This window comes from Oreochromis niloticus, linkage group LG14, assembly GCF_001858045.2.
Source record: "Oreochromis niloticus isolate F11D_XX linkage group LG14, O_niloticus_UMD_NMBU, whole genome shotgun sequence".
Classification (NCBI taxonomy): Eukaryota; Metazoa; Chordata; class Actinopteri; order Cichliformes; family Cichlidae; genus Oreochromis; species Oreochromis niloticus.
The window spans coordinates 23,643,146-23,663,064 of record NC_031979.2 but is presented as its reverse complement, the minus strand read 5'-3'; the positions used below and the strand labels follow the sequence as shown (position 1 = coordinate 23,663,064).

General features: G+C 43.5%; 1 protein-coding gene across 1 annotated transcript in view; it reads right to left on the bottom strand.

Annotated features, from left to right (window-relative positions):
• sipa1l3 (signal-induced proliferation-associated 1 like 3) overlaps nt 1–19,919 on the bottom strand; it is an 82,358-nt gene that overhangs the window by 13,417 nt on the left and 49,022 nt on the right. The window contains 11 exon segments of the mRNA XM_005459336.4: nt 1,088–1,263; nt 1,356–1,454; nt 2,328–2,913; nt 3,010–3,167; nt 4,800–4,903; nt 5,299–5,473; nt 5,985–6,173; nt 8,856–8,986; nt 12,021–12,161; nt 12,164–13,001; nt 14,078–14,792. Of these exon segments, the coding sequence (XP_005459393.2) occupies nt 1,088–1,263; nt 1,356–1,454; nt 2,328–2,913; nt 3,010–3,167; nt 4,800–4,903; nt 5,299–5,473; nt 5,985–6,173; nt 8,856–8,986; nt 12,021–12,161; nt 12,164–13,001; nt 14,078–14,542 (3,062 nt within the window). The 5' untranslated portion in view covers nt 14,543–14,792.

The window sequence follows — 19,919 nt, the reverse complement described above, 5'->3', positions numbered from 1 at the left end:
TCTTTTTCTCTTCCACCCACTCCTCTAACTCTCGGTGGTGTTGAGACACGTCCTCCTCACCGAGCGCTTCTCTGCCTCTTCTGTTCAAAACACTCAACCCTGCCTCCCTCTCTCTCTCTTTCACTCTCTCCCTCCCTCCCTCTTTTCCTGTCCTTTTCATTCGCACAGGGCGTGCATTTTTAATTAATCACTTCCACTCCTTTATTTATTTATTTAGATTTTTTGTGGACCTTTTTTCTCCTGCAGATTCCAGGCTTTAATCTCATGCAATCTGCTTGCCTGGCACACAACAGCAAATGAGTCGGATGGGGAGAGAGGGGAAGAATGAAATACAAGACTCTAATTATCAGTTGCTCCAATGCCACAGTACCATGTGTGTGTTTGTGCATGTGTGTGTGTCAAAGGGATTTAAGTTGGTGTAATTAAACTGCCTCCAGCATTAAAGAAATCTAACCACTGTGCGATCACACAGCCTGACACAATTACTGTATTTAGGAGCTCTGGTTCTCGGTCACAAGCATGTGCGCACACACACGGTTATTTTTTCACCTCAGTAACACCACATCAGCGTCTCATAAGGTCTCGTTATTCTGTCTCAATCAAGGCGTCGTATGTGGATGAAAGGATGGAAAAGGGTGACGGCAGGGAAAAGATATAAATGATGTGGAGGAGAGGAAGTGACACAATAGCAGAGATCAGCAGATATGAAGAAGCAAGGAAGGCGGATTGTAGCTAATTCACGTTAAACAAATGCTTCTTTCTTTTTGTCTGTGTGCCTCATTTCGCCCGCTTCCTCTTCAGCCACGCATCGTTCTTTCTCTCTGTTTGCTCGCTTCCTCTTTTCACACACTCCCACACAGAATCATCAGAACATTGGAGTCTGGCCACTATCTCTGCCAGGCTTTTGTGTGTTGGAGTAATGAGTGTCCTGCGCTCTCTTCTAGCTTGCTCTTGTCCTTCCACTTCTGCCCACTTACACTGAGCGTGCTCCTGTGCTGTAACCCACTGTCCAAACATCTGCATTCATGACAGCTGTTTACAAATGAAGCTGGGCTTCAAAGGAAACCACACGCAGACTGCTACGCACCTGCGAGGCCCGCCTTCTTCGTATGGAGGAATGATGACAACTTTGACCGTGACCGATGTCCTCAGCAGGTCAATCATCTGCTCGTGCGTCAGCGTCACCGCGGCCACCTTACAGATCTCCACTAACCGGCTACCCTGCCTCAGGCCTGCCTGCCAGGCGAAGCCGTACTCCTCCACCTGGATGAAAAAACAAAACAAAAGCAGAGCGTTTATGCACGGCCAAGAATCTTCAGAGTGCTTCAAAATTAGATCTGGTCATCTGACGGTACCTCAGCTACGGTGCCATCCAAGCGAACGTGGAAGCCCAGCTGTCCCAGTCCATTTCTTCTTAGTGTCATATCCACAGTTTCACATCCCACCGTCAACAACTACACAAACAGGAGGGAAAAAAATCATATCAGATTTACAGTATTAGCTTGTTATATATGGACAAACAAACTAAAGATCATCATAGCAAAGTAACAACCAGGTGATGATGACTTCTTACCCAGCACTGGGTGAAGTTTTCAGTCTCAAATCTGCATGTATTTGGTGCTTTTAGTAAGATTAACTCATTTTTAAATATTTAATTTTCTGCTGGATTAACTCAAAGCTTGATCGAGTCCAGGAAATCTCCTTTTCCCAGCGTTTAATTCATCACTTTTTTCAGAGATTATCACAATATGAAAGGCCTCAGATGAGCCAGTGCAGACAGTGGCAAAGCCTCATTGAAAAAAAAAAATGACAACCACAAAAACATAAAGCAAAAAAACACAGAATACACTGTGAATGTTGACACAATGACTTGCCTTTGAATTTAGTTTTTCAGTGGAATGAAAACCAACACCCACTGTGGAAATCCCCTGAGCTTAAAGGAGTATAAAAGAATGAAGGTGTTGCACTGATTTGGTCTAATAAACTTCAATAACCACATGAAACATTTCTGACTACAGGAAGCTCTAAAGAATAATTTTGTGCAAGCAGTATGTCTTGTTTGCACTAGACATACAGGGGCACAAATGCAAACAGATGAGAAAAGTTTCATGTTATTTTCCTCTAAGAGTTGGTGAGAAAGCAACAAAGCAATAAAAAAAAAAAAAACACACCAAAGGATGTAAAGAAAACTACAAGCTGGAGAACAAGGAAGTAAACGAGACATGACACAACTGTGTTTGCACTGTAGTCTTTCTACAAGATCTGCTTACAGCACAGCCTGCATGACCTCAAATCCCAAAGATCAAGTCTTTGCTCCAAGGTCTCACCTTTAACCTCTGCACCATCTCCCTGATGTCCTGTGCACCTCCCTCTGGCACTCGAACTGCAATGTGGTCTCCTCTGCCGTAGAAGATCTTCAGCGCCAGCCGCTCCGGCGTCCAGCCGATCACGTCTGCACAGAAACAGTTGAACACCACCTCTTTGGTGGAGCAGTCTATGAGGACGATGTATTCAGCCGACACACCCAAGGCACAGGGGAGTTCTGCTCCCCCGCCTCCGCTAAAGTCCTGGGCCTGGACTCTCCAGGCGACCGCCCCGGCAGCACCCAGCTCCGCTCCCTCTCTCGCCTTCGTGCGCTCCCGTTTCTTAGATGCGAGGGAGATGAGGTTGTTTAATTTGCCGGCCGAATCCAGCGGCGTGCTGCTGACATAGTTCTCGGCCAGGTCGCGCAGGTACTCCTGCCGTGTTCGCGTCGCCATGGTGTGGAACTTCTCAGACTTGTGTGCTGCGTTTTCTGCGTTGATGACTTTGGCGAGAAGGAAGTTACGAAAGGTCTCTGGGTCCCGGAAGGTGACGCCGCTGGGGATGGGTGGTCCAAAGGGGGGCACATCCTTCATTCGTGTCACGGCAACACTGAGAGGAGGGAACAGAATATTGGAAGTGAGATCCTAATTAATAATGTGTACCACGTGTATAGAAACATGAGTTTGTGCTGATGTAAACGTTTACCTGTAATAGGTGTTTTCAGAGCAGGGGTTGTGAACGCGAACAATAACAAAAACGTGCTGGAAGTGGGAACGAATATTTTGCGGGGTGAAGGACAGTGCTCCCGGCTCCTGAAAGATGATGGTGACAATATCGTTCCCTATGTGCCTCTTTCTCAGGAGCTGAGCAGGAGAGAAGAGATAAAAACGACAAATTAATAAAATGAGCGAGCGTAATTGGCATTCACACGACTGACTCAGTGAACGACAGAAAGTCTGACAGGGGAAAAGAGAGATTAAGATGCTCGCTGTTAGACACCAAGCAACAGCTCTTTACGTAATTTGTTTTGCGGGTTCTGTGTGGGCTATTTGTGTCTGTGCGTGTGCGTTAGTTTGTCTGTCTATCTGCGTTTATGTAGGAGACGTGGCACACAGTGCAGGCTGTGTCTGTGGTGCGGTGCTTGCCAATCCGCTCTTCATCTGCAAAGAGAAGTGTGAAAGTACCAATTATGTAATGCAGCCCACTGTTTGGCTCCTGTGCAGTACCACAGGAGCATCCTTCACTCGTACCCAGGCTGCTGTGTGAACATTTGAATTGTACTTCATGTGTTTTTACAGCAGCATGAAAATCTGGGATATGTGGGACCTCTTATGTATTAGCATATCATCATTTTCTATTTCAGGGTTTTGAATGTGACCCTTCATATGCATGATTCACCTGTTATTTACAGCAAATTTCTTCATTGTTCATTTAACCCAAGAACAGCTGTGCAGGTCAAGTTAGTGTTCTACTTTATCCTGAATTCAGGAGTCATCACAGCAGCTTACGTTTCAATCTTCTTTTGCTTCTCCAGTCACTGAGGGTTATTTTTGCAGTGAGATGATGCCATCTAGAGGTTCAGCTGAGTAAGTAAACCTCCTTGCTGTTGCAGCCTTAAAGCCTCTGGATGGAGTTATTGTGCTGTTATATTCTGATTAAACACCTGACACCAACACTCAGCTGTTTGAACATTTTAACGATTTCACATTTTCTCATGTTACTAAAAGATGAGGAGATTATCAAAAAGCTTTTTCTATAATAAATAACTGATTGCTGGTATGGGTATGGCAACATGTAAAGTTTAATTAACAAGATTAATGTATGTTTAATGACACCTCTTTGGCCTAAACTGCTCTGCTCTGACATATTGACACATTCAAAAGTGTGCACTAATCCCGAGCACCTGCAGGCTTGTCTGAGCACATGTGCACAGTCGAGTGAGGCTCTTACGCAAATACTCAGGCAAACTGTAAAAAATACCAACATGCTGAATTTTACACACTTTTGAGCGACACCAGCACATGCTGGAAACGCACAGCATCCAGAAGATCATGCAAGAAGAAAAATGTAGTCAAATTTAAAAAAAGAAAGAGGGAAAGAAAGAGGAGAAAATATGAGGAAGAAAAAAATAAGAAGGAAGAAAATATACTAATGCTGAACCCCACCCAACTCTGATCCAGACAAACAATGAGGGCAGAAGAGACAGCCAGAAAGGAAAGAAATACCAAGACACAGAAAACAAAGACTATAAAAACACAAGAGGCTGAATAAAAACAAAAAATTCCAAATGAAGAGGTCGACAAAAGACACAAGTTTCCACTTCATGAATTCTTGCCGTCGTTTACGAGCCGGAGAAAAAAAACAGAAGAAGCCTCAGCTAACAAATACAGACGTGCTTTCAAAGGCTGTGTGACAACAAAGCATCGACTTGGACGTTTTTTTTCTCTTTAGAGACGCACACCAGTGTTGGTGCTTTACTTAGGTGGGGCTGTTACCTGCTGTGGGTTGCTGGGCATGTACGGCAGCATGGTGGACACGTGGAACATTATCTCATAGCCCTGGTAGGTGGTGTACAGGGAGTGGGTGCCCGTAGAGTCCGCTGGAGGAAACATATTTGTTGAAAGTCAGCAGCTGTTGACCACACATTAGTCAAAGTTTCTGATGATGCATTCACTGTGTAACCTCCGGTTTTATGACACGTATGCAACATTACTGACTTTATGAGTCTGTTAAATGTAATGAATTCATGAAAACTAAAGATGCTGCAGGAGTTATTGTGTAAACATTCTTTATGGCTTTATCAGGACAAGTGAGTGTTTTTATGAAGAACCTCCTTTAAAACCTAAAATACTCATTTCACAGTTTATTTGCATTTTTCCTTTGAGAATAGGAAACAGTAATGAAATGATACATTAAAACCACTTCTTCAGCAATGAGACCAACATGTAAAAAATGATTTCTAAAAGCGAATGCTATGCTGCAGAGTGTTCTTACTCTTGGTGTCGAGCTGTGCAGCGTATTTGGTGAATCCTTTGAGAAGCACCTGCTCCCCGAGCAGCTCCAGGAAGGCAGAGAAGGCGGGCGACGCCTCCTCGTTGTTGTACATCTCCTCCTCTGTGCTCTGCCCTGCACGGCACAGCAGAACACCCACCTTGTGCTTCTGACTTAACTACAAGGCAGAAGAGACACGATATTAATATTACACAAGCAGAACAAGCACGAGCAGCTGAGAGACCACACACACAAACACAGCTGAAACACAGCACTCTGAAGGTTAATGCCAACAAACAAGCTTTTAACCCAAAAGTAACGTATATCTGGACTTGTTTACACACAGCTTTGTTGATCTATAAACCACCTGCACAAACAACCCAACAGGCCAGCTGTTGGCAAAATACCTACGCTTCTCCCTCCATTAAATGAAAGGTGAGATAACATGGCCAAACATTACAGCTTGTATGGTTACTCACTCATGCTCAAACGTACCACACCCTGTTCCTTACAGCTTTCCCTGTACAACACTGCACTTTGCACCAGCACTAAATCAGTTACCCAGGTCTCACACACTACCTGAGAACACCACGTGCCACAGCTTCACCTTATTAGTGTACAATTTTACTCTGCAGTCTTCCAGCCTGCTGGAAAGGCTGCTCAGTGCACTTAGTGCACCATCAACTCACCCCCTGTTCATCCAGTTTAAGGAGCTGCTCTGTGACTTTGGCCGTGCTGAGCGCCAGTCTCAGACAGGACACGTTGAGTTCGGGGACGACCTGTTCCAGGACCTCTTTGAGTGGCAGACCCCGAACGGTGCCTTGCTTCCCCGTAGACGCCACTGCATCTTCTAAAATGGAGCCGCGCAGCGTCACCAGCTGTGGGTTGAGAACAACATTTAAAAACAAAAAAACAAACAAACTGGAAGCAATTTGAGCTTCCTACATAACAAATATTATTCAAGTGTCATGGTTGAAATGTCAAGAAAATTAATATTCCCCCCCAAAGGTGTTACAGCGAATATAACCTTATGATGTGGGAAACAACAGATCAGTGTGATTATAGTAACCAGCCTTGTTAATGATGTGATGATGTGCATCGTTCTTGTTTGTGATAAAACCACCGGATTTATTGCTGTTGTTTTGTTTTATGTTTTTTCCCAATAAATTTAAATAGTTAAGCAGTAAATTTCTTTTTGCACTGTCTTAAAATTTAACGCTTTCTGCTGTTTAGTGTTTTTCCTTTAAGGGCTCAAGTTTCAGATTTTTGGTTGGATATTATTTATGTTGTCTAAAATATTTAGATTAAGTAATAATAAGAACAGTCTTAGTTTATAAATTCTTATTTTTGTTGGATTTCTTTCTTTCTTTTTTTTTTTTTCAAACAATGATTTATTGATTTTTTGGAACAACACAAACAGCAACAAATCAGCACAGCCAAATACAAATAAGAAAACGAGGAGAAAAAAAACAAATACAGGTACATGAGTTACAGATGTAGATGTCTGGGTCAAAATATGTACAGTGTTTCACATTTGAAGTCAAGGGAAAGAAAAAAGAAAGAAAAAAAGGGGAATACAGACATTAATTATTGTGTTTAAAAACAAAATGTGATCCCCTTTATGTAATATGGATTTATTTCTTGTTCCTTTTTTTCTTTGTTGACATAAAACTTCTGAAGTGAATTGAACTTTAGTGTATCAGACATATTGGCTTTTGTGGGGGGTTTTGTGGGCATCTATGAAATAATAAAGCAGCGTTGCCATAAAAAAGTAACAATAATGTTGAACTCTACTGAGAGAGGTCAGAGGTCACTTGGTTACTGTACTACACCTTTGGGAAAAAGGGGTTTGGATGATTCACAGTATGGGAGTCTGAAGCAGGTAGGTCCATCAGATCACATTAATGGCACCCTGCTGCCCTGAAGCGTCTTCCTCTTTGTCAAACATGCACACAGTTCAGCGGTATTGTGAATCAAGATTCTGCTCAGTATTGTGCTGCTTCCTGATCAGGGGGAACTGACCTGCTTCAAAACAGTTAGACTATAATAACCTCTGGGAGGAGTGGGCTGCTGCTTCTCACTTGCAGACTGATTAAAGATGTATGGCGGTCTCTGGAGCTGGCAGAGGCCGGAGAGACAGCTGAACCTCAGCGACTCGGGTCTGTTGCAGAGAAATGAAGCCCGACAGACCCGCGGCTGAAGTTACGCAGATATCGTTTCAACTCGTCAGCCTGTGAGCAAGGCCGAGCGAGTGAGTGCGACGTGCTGAGCAGAAATATCAGAGGGGGGCTGTTTGAATGTGTGACAGAGGGAAAGGAGAAAGAGGAAGTCTCCCCACCTTGCTGTGTCAGCAGTGCTGCACAGAATTAAATGACAGGCTTAGGGGGATGGATATTTGAGAGCGGCTGTGGCTTGAGTGGGAGAGAATAAAGTCCGCAATCAATCTCCTTTTTTCTCTGTGTGGGAACAGTGGGCCTGGACTGTGTCCGTTAGCTTAGCTCTGTGTACTTAGATGGTGGAGAGGCTCCATTGTTATACCAGAGCTACAGTGATGAGGCCAGGCAGCCATGTAATCCTGCTAAAAACAACACAGCACAGCCACAAAGAAGGACACACTCAGGCTAAGACTGCATTAACACAATGAGGAGAGGCGAGCTTGTTGTTCGAGCGGCCTTTATGATGCTAAACCGGTAAAATATATTGATTGAGATTAAGCCAATTACTTCACGAGACCTCTGACACAAACTGTGCTGTGTTATCATTTTAAATGCCAATAAAAATAAAAAAAACCCCACAAGACTGAGCTGAGCAGAAAGTGAGGTCTAAGTGGTGTGAACACTAGCCCTAACTCTTAATTTCCAGAACTTTCATCCATTTTCCAACAGCTTATCCCACCTGTCATAGGATGAGAGGCGGGATACACCCTGGACACGCTGCAGGGCTAAAACAGAGAAAGAACCATTCACACCTTCAAATAATTTAGACTTGGGAGCCCCTCATTGAGATAGTCTGCAGCTATTTCAGTTACAGTAAACTTAATGTCTTTCAGTTTTGGACTGTTAGTCAAACTACAAGAGTCATTCTATTTGACTTCGGTAAACTGAAATGGACAATTTACATTAATTAGTAGGAAAATAATCATCAGTTGCGTCTCTGAACAAAGATGTCTTTCCAGAATTGTGTCTTGGAAACTGTGGAAGTAAAACCTCTGAAGACAACCAAGAACAGATGCAGAGAATCTGAAAACTAATTCTCTACAATCATCAGCCCATCATTTACCACATCATGAGTGTTTGATCCATCAAAGAGGAGAAGTAGCTGGCTGTGGGAGCAGCCCGTGTTTGGTTTGGCTTTAATGTGCTTGGACTGGGCAGGTGGAATTTTCCACTGACAGAGAGCAGAAGAGGGATGAGCAGAGGGGCGAGGGGACAGAGGGAAGGTTATAATGAGGGCATGTGTCACAGGTAGGCCTGGAGAAACTGAAAGCAGTTGAGTAATTAACAGACTGACTGGAAATCCCCGTGATCAGCATATAAACACATAAACACACACGCGCATACCTCGCTCGTCCTGACGATGAGTCTGTACTGGTACTGGTCTTTCAGGTCTTTGGTGTCTTCCAGTTTCTCTCTGCGGATGCTCAAGGCCACAGGGCCCAGCTTATCGTCTGTCCCGAAGTAGTTTGAGTGCTCTGGAGGAGGTCAGAGACAACCAAGGTTAAAGTCTGAGAAGCAGAGAAAGTTCTGTGTCTGAACATGTGCCTGTGTTGTGTCTACACCTCAGTGTGCCAGCAGACAGGCGATCAGATGAGTTTCCCAATAATAAAAGAAGAAGCAGCAGCCAAAAAAATGCTATCAGTGATGAGTCGAGCATCAGAAATGTAATCTTCATCTACTTACACATCGTTTCCAGATTTTCTCTAACTGCTTAATCCTAGAATGAGAGTAAACTGACCAGCTTTATATTTTGAAGTGTTTTTGGAGCCCAAACAATCAGATAACAACCACCTTTTTGTTCGCTCTGGAAAACTGATGAATTTTTTAAAATCACAAAGGTAATCCTGTTTAAGAAAGGACTCTATGAACTGTACGCATTAAATTATTTTTAATTATTTTACCTAGAAGGCAAACTCTAGAGATCAACGATCTGTTTTATGAGAGGGTCCTGGGTGCAGATAGTGATCTTTAACCTGCATGATGGCAGAAGAAACCGAAACTCTGAGAGAAAACCCACGCACACACAGTGAGAACAAACGCTAATATGAGGCACAGCACAGTCTACAGACCCACCGTGCTGCTTCCCTATTTAAAAATAAATAACATGTTTTAATTACAGTAGCTGCACAGAGAAAAATTATCTAGGCAACATACCTCACAATAATTTAAATCAGTAATGTCAACACGACTACATGTATAATGAGCTAATCGAAGCACAGAGCAGCAGAAGTGGCTACAGAAATGTGTTGAGGTTCACAACATGACTGAGAAGGAGAGTAAGCAGCACATATAACACACTGGTTCTCAAATTATTCTGTCATGTCCCACTTCACAGGATGAAAAAGTTCACAAGCACTGATTCATAAGAAATGAGATGGATGGGAAAGAACTTGACTTACAGAGACTGTCTGGATGTTGTGTAATTTATATGTATTTATCAGGCCTGACAGATGAGGAGAAGGACAGGACTAAGACAACAGCATGCTATCTAGTAATCAGTCAATCGACTGATCGATTGCTAACCTGTAGAGAACGATGGGAAATCTTGTTTTTTGTCATGTTGGAACAGCATGACCTTTAGAATGAGACCATTAAAAGGAGAAATATGTCCCTCAGCCTTGTAACTCGAGGAAGTGAATAAAATGTAATGTCCACAGCAGTCAATTAGCATTTTATGGCTTGTTACCATTGTCGGCACAACACGTTCATCTATTAAAGGGGCCGGGACAGAGTTATCGCCACACTTTACTAGCATCTTGCCGATATTCCTCTAAAGCTCATAAGCTGAGCCGTGCTAATGCCAGTGCTGCAGGCATTATGGAAAGAAACACAAATTCTCCATAACTGTGAGGAGGAATCCAGTTTGACAAGTACTCCTCCTCCATCCCACCGGTGGAGTGAACGGGGACGACGTGCATGTTAGGAGACTCGGGCCTGATCAGCTTCTACGCCACGTCCTGTGGTGCAAATGTCAGCTTTTTGATGAGGCTTTCTGACGTGCACACGCACACAATCTCCGCAGCGTTCTGGGGGACAGCTAAGCTGGAAACGAGTCAGCAGATGAACATATTTTTGGAATGATAACCTTTATCTGTGTGGCTGCAGGCCAGTCTCTGTCTCTCTCTTGCGCTCACACACACGTGCTCCTAACAGCATCTGTCACTAATTAGGCTTCAGCCAGATGATGCACGCCAGAGGGAAGTTTAATCAACAGTGTCAGAAGAGGTGATGCTGACAAGAAATGCCCAATGACAAGCTCACATCACACAAACCGCCTCCTCCTCCTCTGAAAATTGGTGTGACATCTGACCTTTAACAACAGATCTAAAACAACTGTTGTTAAGTGCTCCCCCCGACCTGCAGAAAGGCAGGTGGCGTATCATCAGGTCAGAGTTTGCCAGCAGAACAGGCAGGTACACGTGTAAGAAAAACTTTGGGAGGTTGGCCAGCTCAGCGCTGGGGCCCAGCTGGATATAAAGAGCTGCAGGATGAGATGTGAGAAACTCTGAATGGACAAACAACATCGACACATCTAACTCCAACGGATGACAGCAAGAGGCACAAACTGTATTATAAAGGAAGATCATTACGTCAGTATTGTTGAGCTGTCAGTAGTGATTAACACCAGTGGGTGGACATCATCCGACAAGATGAAGAGATTTTACTACTTTTAAAGACTTATTAGTCACTTAGAAAAGAGAAAGAAAGAGCAAGTGTTTCTTGTTTCAGAAACTACATCTGGACACATACAAGCAGTAATCAAAAACAAACATTGATTTATAAAACAAGAATGAAAAACATTCGGTTTCAATGTGAAAACGTATGTCTGTAAATCTGTTAGCATCTAGCACAGTTTTATTTTGCTCACTTTCGGGGTACTTAGATTTTAAAACGTAAATAAATATTTTAAATGTGTTTTTTATTATTTTATTTATGTTTAATTATCATTTTTATTATTTTTGTTCTGTTATTCCTCAACTTTCGTCCGTAAACTACCTTGAACTGCACTACACTGCAGTGTGAAAGGTTTTCACTGATTCACAAAACATAAGCATTTTTTTTATCTGAAACTGTAAAGATAATTTATACAATTTTATTACTGAGACTGAATGTTTATGAAGTATAATGAACTACCGTTGTGGCTTTCAATCAGATTAACGGCTCTCATGAGTGAGGAGTGATTTCTGTTGTCTCGGTTACTAGAAGCCCATCCAAGATAGAACATCCTAACATGTCGCATCTTGTTCTTATTTCATGTTCTTTGTAAGTCAATTTTCATCGCTGTGTTTGCCGGAGGTTACATTCTAGTAAGCCTACCATGCTAAATGCGTCCAAAACTGAGCCCTGCCCATTTCCTATTAACTCAAGAGACTCTTGGAAATGAAAACTCTGGTGATTATGACATGAACACAGCTGGCAGTTACATCAAAGAGTATTTATAGTATTTACAGTGGAAGTGATGGCTCTGCAGCAGAGTGAGCGTGTTAACTGTGTATGACTCAGTGCTACCTTTTCCATGGAAGTAGTCTCTGTAGTACCTAGCTCCCAGGTCTACATGCTCTATGCTGTACAGTTTCAGTCTTTCCAGTCTCGTAGCCTGCTCTTCAGTGGCCACCTCCACCACTGACATGCTGGCGTTACTCTTCCTCAGCCATCCCTCCCCCCGTCCCCTCCTCCTCCATCTCCTCCTCGTTCTAATGACGAGCTGAGGAAGCTGATGTTGCGTTCTCCGTGGCCCCCGGTTTCATTGAGGAAGTGTGGGCAGGAGAGGAGAAGTGGACTGGAGCTCTGGGATCCAGCGCCATCTAGAGGGTCCACACCCAGTGAGGGTGTAGTGGAGCCCTGGTCGAGGCTCAGAGTCAGATCCTCGATGCTGGAGTAAATGGGGTCGTTCACACTCGCTGAGGATCTGGAGACTGACAGAGACACTGAGGCAGCTGATGCTCCCGTGGCCGTGTTTCTTCTCTGCGTGACAAAGCCACGCTGAGCCGCTGCCTCGTGGAGGTCAAACAGGATGCTCTGAGCGTCAAAGTGGACAAAGCTTTTTGGACACACCCACGATTTGTAGGAGGAATTGATGGCACCTCGCATTCCCCTGTCCTCAACAGTCTCTCCTTTCCCTCCATCCAGCTCCCCTCTATTGGAGCTCCGAAGTTTCCGAAACAAAGAGGAGGTGCCCAGCGACGACTCTGTCCCTCCACTTTTCTTCCTCACTCTCTCAGTGCCGTCTTTCCTTCCTGTCTCTCTGTCTTCCCCACCTGTGGGACCAGGTGAAGGCGCTGAGGGGAGAGGTCCGGGTGGCGAGTCTGGAGCACGCAGCAGCTCGCCGAGTTGTATGGGTGCAGAGCTGCGCTGGTCAGGCCTCTCCTGGCGGAACTGGCTGATCATGTCAAAGAAGCTCTGGTCAGGGATGCCTTGGATGTCGATGGAGGAGGTGCTGCCGTATTCCCTGAACCGGTTCCCCAATCCGCCATCTCCTCGAGCCTCCACCTTTATGCAAGAAGAGGAGACAATTTCAGTGTGTGATAACAGCTCAGTGGTTAGAACATCAGCCTTTTACTGCGTAATGATTTATGTAATATCAAGCTAGGAGCAGATTTTAGACAGATCTGAAAGCTGTCAATCAAACCAGTCACACAGAGACCTCCTCAACTTAAAAAAATAAATAAAAAGTCAGTGCTTCAATAAAACAAAAATAAAGGCTGAACAATGTCTAGATTTCTTATACTGCAGATTTTATAATTAAGTTACAATTAACAGTTTGGTATACATTATTAAAAAGCCAAGTGAATCCGTAGTACATTTTGGACTGTTAGATGGAAACAGAGTAATTTAAAGACCTCACTCTAACGTGCGGTTTCGCTTTTTAGTTTCTGTCAGTTTACTTAAATCCTGGCAACCTGCCAGAACCTACACAGACATATTCTTAAGATGTCTGTATCAGATGTCTAATTTCTTCTGCAGGTGGCCTGAAGGTAAGGGAACAGCCAAAAACATCTGCAACAATCTCATTAGGTTAGCATGTCAACCCATACTAAGCTCCAGCTGAAAATAAATAAACCTGCACAATAACAACATCATGAATTCACAATGTAGAACTGCACTTCATTAATCACATTAAAGTAAAGCAGGACAGGATTTTAAAACCGCAGATATGTGATTTCAGCATAGCTTGAAAAGTTAATACCATTAAATCCACCTGTCAAAGCTTGATAAACTATTTGTTTAAATGTTAATGGAAGATCATCTGTAACCGCAGACACGTTCCACAGCATCTGTGATAACGGAAAGGAGTTTAGACTAAACACGCAGTAACAACATTTTAAGTTTTTAAATTTTTCTTGGACAGTGTAAATATGTCCTGTACACAGAGCAGATTGCAGCGCTGTATCACCTGCATTCAGTCGCCGGTGTTTGCGGATGCCAATCATTGTGTAGTCATGCATTGTAAAGTCGGTTTGTTTGAGTCATTTAACTCAAACTGGACTACTGCTAAAAGGAAAACAATTAATCCAGTTAGGACCTAAACGTGTAAAAGAGACGCTAGAGGAAGATTTCACACTGACCTCATTTTCATCTTGTTCGCTCAGCGTCACTTCACTGTTGGAGCGCTTTCTCAAAGGAGGGAACACTCTGAGGCTGAAAGGAGAACTTCTCTCACCGCCAAACTCTCCTCCTACCTCCTTGGACCTCCGCCGGGGCAACCTGGCGACTCCTCCTCGCACCAGCCTGAAGTCAGACAAAACTGACGAAACTGAACTGTCATCGCCATAGTGATTGCCGCCAATCTGCCCATTCTCGAGCAGTGACTCCCGGGACTGAGCACGGCGTGGAGGCCATTCTGCGATCCGTGCACGGACACCCATTTTGGGCACAGAGATGCGTGGTTGGATGGCCGGGTCAGAGGGACCTAACACCGGGTGCCCATTAGGGGTGTGACGAAATGGATTGTGCTGGGGCAACCCTCCTCCGCCTCCATCGAGAAGGTCTGAGGAGGTGCAAGTTACCCCTCTGTCTCTGTAGCTATTCATGACACCCCAGGAGAGCTCAGGGCAGGGGGGCAGGGGGCTGGCATCCCATATCGGGAGGGGTGCTGGGGAAGAGGGAGCGGAGGGGCCCCACACGCACTCTGCTGATGGTGTTACGACCTCCAGCTCCCAAAAACATTGCTTTTAACGGGGAGGGTGGGAAAGACTTCACTGGTCCATCCAATCTGGAACCAGGTCGTTCTCCTCCTCGTCTTCTTCTTGTGCTTCTTCTTGGATGATGTCTGATGCAGATCTGAGAGGAGAAACAACAACAGGCAGACAATCAGGAAAAATATTAAGACAAAGACAAATTTGCCTTAAAATACACAGAGATTTTTAAATCATAAAGCCTGTGTGACCCATATTTCTTCCACAGAGCCAAAACTCAGAATCACTAAACTGTAAAACAACGTAGGACTGATAAGCCAGAGTGAGAGAGAAAATAAGGTGAGGGGATATGACAGAGGATTTCTCCCATCCAGGCTAATCTTCAGGAGGCTGACAAGGGATATTATTATCACATGTGGCGTGCACGCACAGAAAGCCGCACACCCACAGGACACGAAGGCTGCAGCCGCTCTGCTGCAGATTAAAACCTCAGAAACACTCTAGCTAATTTTATCAGACAAGAAAGTAATACAAATCCAAACAGGGAGAGTGCACAGACAGTTTAAATACACTGAAGCATTTTCCCACTGCACAGGTTACAGCAGGGCTCAAAAATGATCTTTGAGGGAGGGGGCGACTGCACACATAAACACAAAAGTCTATGCATTCTTTTCTTATTCTGGGCCATTTGATGATTGTTTTGTATTTTAAGCATGAGTAAATGAAACTCCAACATTTTTTTATATACCTAAAAAAACAAAATTGTGCTATATTTGTGTTTGCTGTTATGTGGGCTCACGGCTGTGACAGTCACAAAGAAGTTACTCTGTTTCTACTCTTTCCGCAGAGCGACACTAAACAAACAACTTTGTGTGGTTCATAGTTTTTAGAAGAGAGAGAAAGAGAAAGCAAAAGAACACTTTAGCCAAAAGGGTGAGGTTTGGTAAAGTAGATATCAAGAGTCAAGAAAGTGGGTGGAGGAGACTGGAGCACTGCTTGGTGAACCACAACAGTATGTTTTAACATAACACTCACACAGCACCAAGTCTTAAAAATGAACTGGCCTTATAAAGACTTCTGTTTTCTCTCTTCTGAGGTTTTATGGTTACATGTTCATCGAACAGGTACAGGAATACGGTCACCTCCAGCTTACTCTGTCAACCTGAAGACTGGACTATTCTGATCTTTGGTCATCGTGAGTGCAGACAATAGACTGAAGTTGTGGTTGCGTGTTTTTGGTTTTGATTTCGTTGGTACTTCAGGGTGACCGGCAGGGAATTTATTATTTTTTTTCATTATGTGGTTATGACTCGACTGCGTGACAGCAAGAAATGATAATGTGCTGGCATGGTGGTCCATATGCAAATGTAAAGAGAGACCCAGTAAGGGATCTTGGCAGTACAGCTCTGCGGTGAAAAATGTTGGGACGCTGCATAAAAAGTTAATGAAATCAGAATGTCATAATCTTCAAAATCATTTAAAACCTCACATTTAACTGAAAACTGACTCTGAAATTTTACTGAGAATTAAACCAAACCCATAGTCATTTGACTATTGCCCTGGAACCAGGAGGGCAATAGTCAAATGACATGCTTTGGATCTTTCTTTCTAAACACAAACCTGATAAACCTTCACTGTGGGTGACGAACAGTTAAAAGGTTCACTTTAGTGCTTTGAAGAACATTTACTTTACATTCACTTACATTTAAGTAACTACAGCATAGCATATTAGTATTGAAGAGACTGATGTGGATTTATGATGTTGTTTGTGCTCATTTGACCAGGTCTCGCTATGCTGTGAGAGGGATTGTGGGAATTCAACCAATGCAGAGGCTACAAACAAAACTTTGCCCTGGGTAGAATACTGATTGGTTGCAAAGAAAGGGAGTGACAGCAGAGTTCAGCATGAAGGCAAAGAGGCACAAACAGTGGCTGCAGTGGGCAGTTTCAGTCTCATCTTTCTACAGGACGTTCTTCTGTCTGACTTCTATCTTGTCTGCAGCATGTACTGTCAGAGCCATGAAAACCAGAAAACCGGCCTGCATTGACACTGGCAGAATACTAGTGCGAGCATAGCACAATGAGCAAGCTAGATACAATTACAGCCTGTTACATTTAGCTTCACAGAGGTATTGTCCTTGTGCTGTCAAGACAATCCCACTTTCTTTGGGTTTTTTTAGCTGTTTTTTCTGATAACCTGCAGCTATCAGAACATTTTGTAGCCAAACCACTGCTTACCCTGGACAAAGAATGCACATATTTAACAGCTATGACACAGAAACCACTGGTTCTGGAAAATATTTTAAGAGCTGCAGATACCAACAGAAAATTTAGCAAGTGTGAAAATGTGATAATAGCAGTCTCAGTGGGGGGTTACTTATTATTAATAAGAGATTGAGCTTAATGTCTGAAATGTAAATGTGCTTAATTCTCTATGCTGCAGTCAGACCACTAGCATTTCTCTCTTTCCTTTATCATTCTCAGGTTTCTGTTTAATCTCAGTCTCTATTTAGGTCTCCATTGTCAGGTTAAAGCTCTTATCTATACAAGTCTCCTCACAGTGAATAAGCTCATCATCTGCATATATACCTTTATAAAATATGCCCATAAAGTTCCACTGCTCACCATATAATTTTTTGTACTGCTTTTGAGTTCCAAATTACTCTGCTGTTATACTTAACTTTCACAAAATCCTAGGGTTTCATGTCCCCACTTCCATCATATATGCCACTCATCTGTCACCTGTATCTTGCACTACATTCAACTGTATGTGTCATCACATGGTGCTTTCACCTCACTTTCATCAACTGTCCAACTCATGGTCATGGTTAATCAGAGAGGAACAGTACAATTTTACCCCTAAGAAAAGAGCTTTAAAAAATGTAATATGATTCAAACACCAGCAGGAACACACACTCAAACACAACGAACCACTGCATAATTACATCCAGCATTAAAATTTAAGTAGTGACACACTACACTGTTGCACACGGAGCTGCAAGGGAAGCTCCAGAAAGACAGGAGTTAAACATTTGAGTATTTCCAGTGAGAACGAGCAGAAAATGTGCTCTCTCCAGCTACACGTGTCTTTGTGAACTCTACAAATGTCGACTCCTGGGGTGGCTATCTCTGTACAAAGTCCAATTTGCATAACGTTGAGCTTTCCATTGTGTAAAGGCAGCTCACAGTGGTCCCAGTGTCTTTTATGATACACAATGGCTTTTATGAGTGCTAGCTGAATTCCTTTTTGGCATTAAGACCGCATTACTCATACACAACACACACACACATGGGCAACATCAACAAAACTCATTCACGGCAAACAGAATCTCCCTATCGTCATACAGCCGCGCGGATGTATCATGTCTTTGTTTTTAGGTAACCGCAGTCACTTCCGGGCCAAAGACGCCTGCTCTGATCATGCTTTCTGACAGAGTCCTTCCTCTTTCAGAGGGCTGTCCTGTGATCCACTGAGGCCCAATCGCAGATTATCCGCCCCAGCTGCCGGAGCGGTAGAATGGCTTCATTATATGTCTGAGGTGCCTGATGAGAGAAGCAATGCAGAGAGTGTGGTCTTCTTTATCAGTGACCTTTGCCAGAACACAGCTCCTTAGTGAGAAACACATCTGATTAAAGCTGTTCTCACACATAAACTCCGGAAAACACCGGGTGAATCAGGTCGCGACATTTTCTGAAGTTGTCCTTTCTCACATTTACAAGGAGATGGTTCAGATCAGCTGTATTCTCATTACCAGGAGCTCCCAGAGTAGCGTTCAGGACACGGGGCAGCCAATTGCTAGCAATGGCAATTTCATATCAGTGTAAATCAGTGTTGTCGGATATCACACAGACTGTTTACTAGAGAGGTGGGATTGGAGTCTGAAAAGTGAAGCCAACATCATAGTGACTTAAACCTGCGTTCTTTCTAATGTGGATGCCAAATAACATCCAATCCTATAGAAGCTCTTGGTGCTCGGTGTTTATTGGTGTGTTTTCTTGGTTTACTGGTGTTTATTGTATAGGCAAGGTGTACTTTATTAATTTAGTTACTGGTATTTTAGGCCTTTGGCAGATAGGATAATGTGGACAAACAGAAAAGTAGAGAGACGTGTAGTTAGTTCAAGGTCTGGGGCAGAGTGAACCCCAGGCTGCTGCAGTAAGGACTTCAGCCTTTGAGGTGCCCCTCTGTGAGGTAATGCAGTGCATATGTGATCTACAGCCATGCTACAGGCACTGTGTGGCAATACTTGGTCACAGATGTCCTACTAACATGCTGTTGGTTAGCATGTTTGATGTTTAAACACTGTAAATCTGCGAGAGTACTAACAGCTGCCAATGAGCTGTAAGCAAAAGTAGAGCTGAGGCTGATGGTAATGTCGTTAGTTTTCTTAAATGCAAACTCTCAGGACGACGAATTCTCAACTCAAGGTCCCAGTTTTTCTTAAGTAAATGGTACTGAGACAAAACAAATGGTGTTGCTGTGTGAGGAAGAAACATCCCCATCACAAAGATTCACTTTCACCTCATGCATAAGTAATTAGCAGTAAGGAGCTAATATATTGTATGCCTGATGGTGGGAATCTTGAGAACCAGTTGTATTTAAAGTAAGAGAGTATTTTTAAAGCAAATCAACATAAAAAAATTGATCATTGACTGGAAACAAACAGGCAAAAAAAGGAGACACACATGGGAGGAAAAAAAAGAAAAAAGAAAAAGACTTAATCTCCCTCCTCTTCAGTGAGACGAGGGCAGAGACATCCAGCACAGTCTCTGGCACCGACTTCAGAAGATAAAAAGCAGACATTTAATGCTTTTTAATTACTCACATACAGTAATTAGTTAGCTCAGGGATGTACCTCCCCTGTTCTGGCTCTCCCATTCACGCTCTCTCTCGCGCGCGCGCTCTGCTCACCCACTCCGGCTTGCTCAGCATGATGCAGGCTTGGATCGTGCACCGCAAACACACATCGAGGCTGGTAATTATACTGCTTAGATGGTAGTAATGACAGAGCTCGCAGAGGAGTGCAGCTTCCAGTGGAATGAGTGCAATCACTCTGGAGGAGGAGGTGCTGCTCACTGGTATGTCAAAGCAATGCAGGCAGACCTGAGATCAGAGTGAAATGTGACCGATAAGGAGGGATGAACCAGACGTATGCTGGCAACAAGAACAAAGACGAAGGGGCTTCTGATGATATAATAACAAGAGATAACTCGCCAAAAGACAAAAACAAACTCTCTGGATATAAAACATCTGCAACACTTACAAACAGTG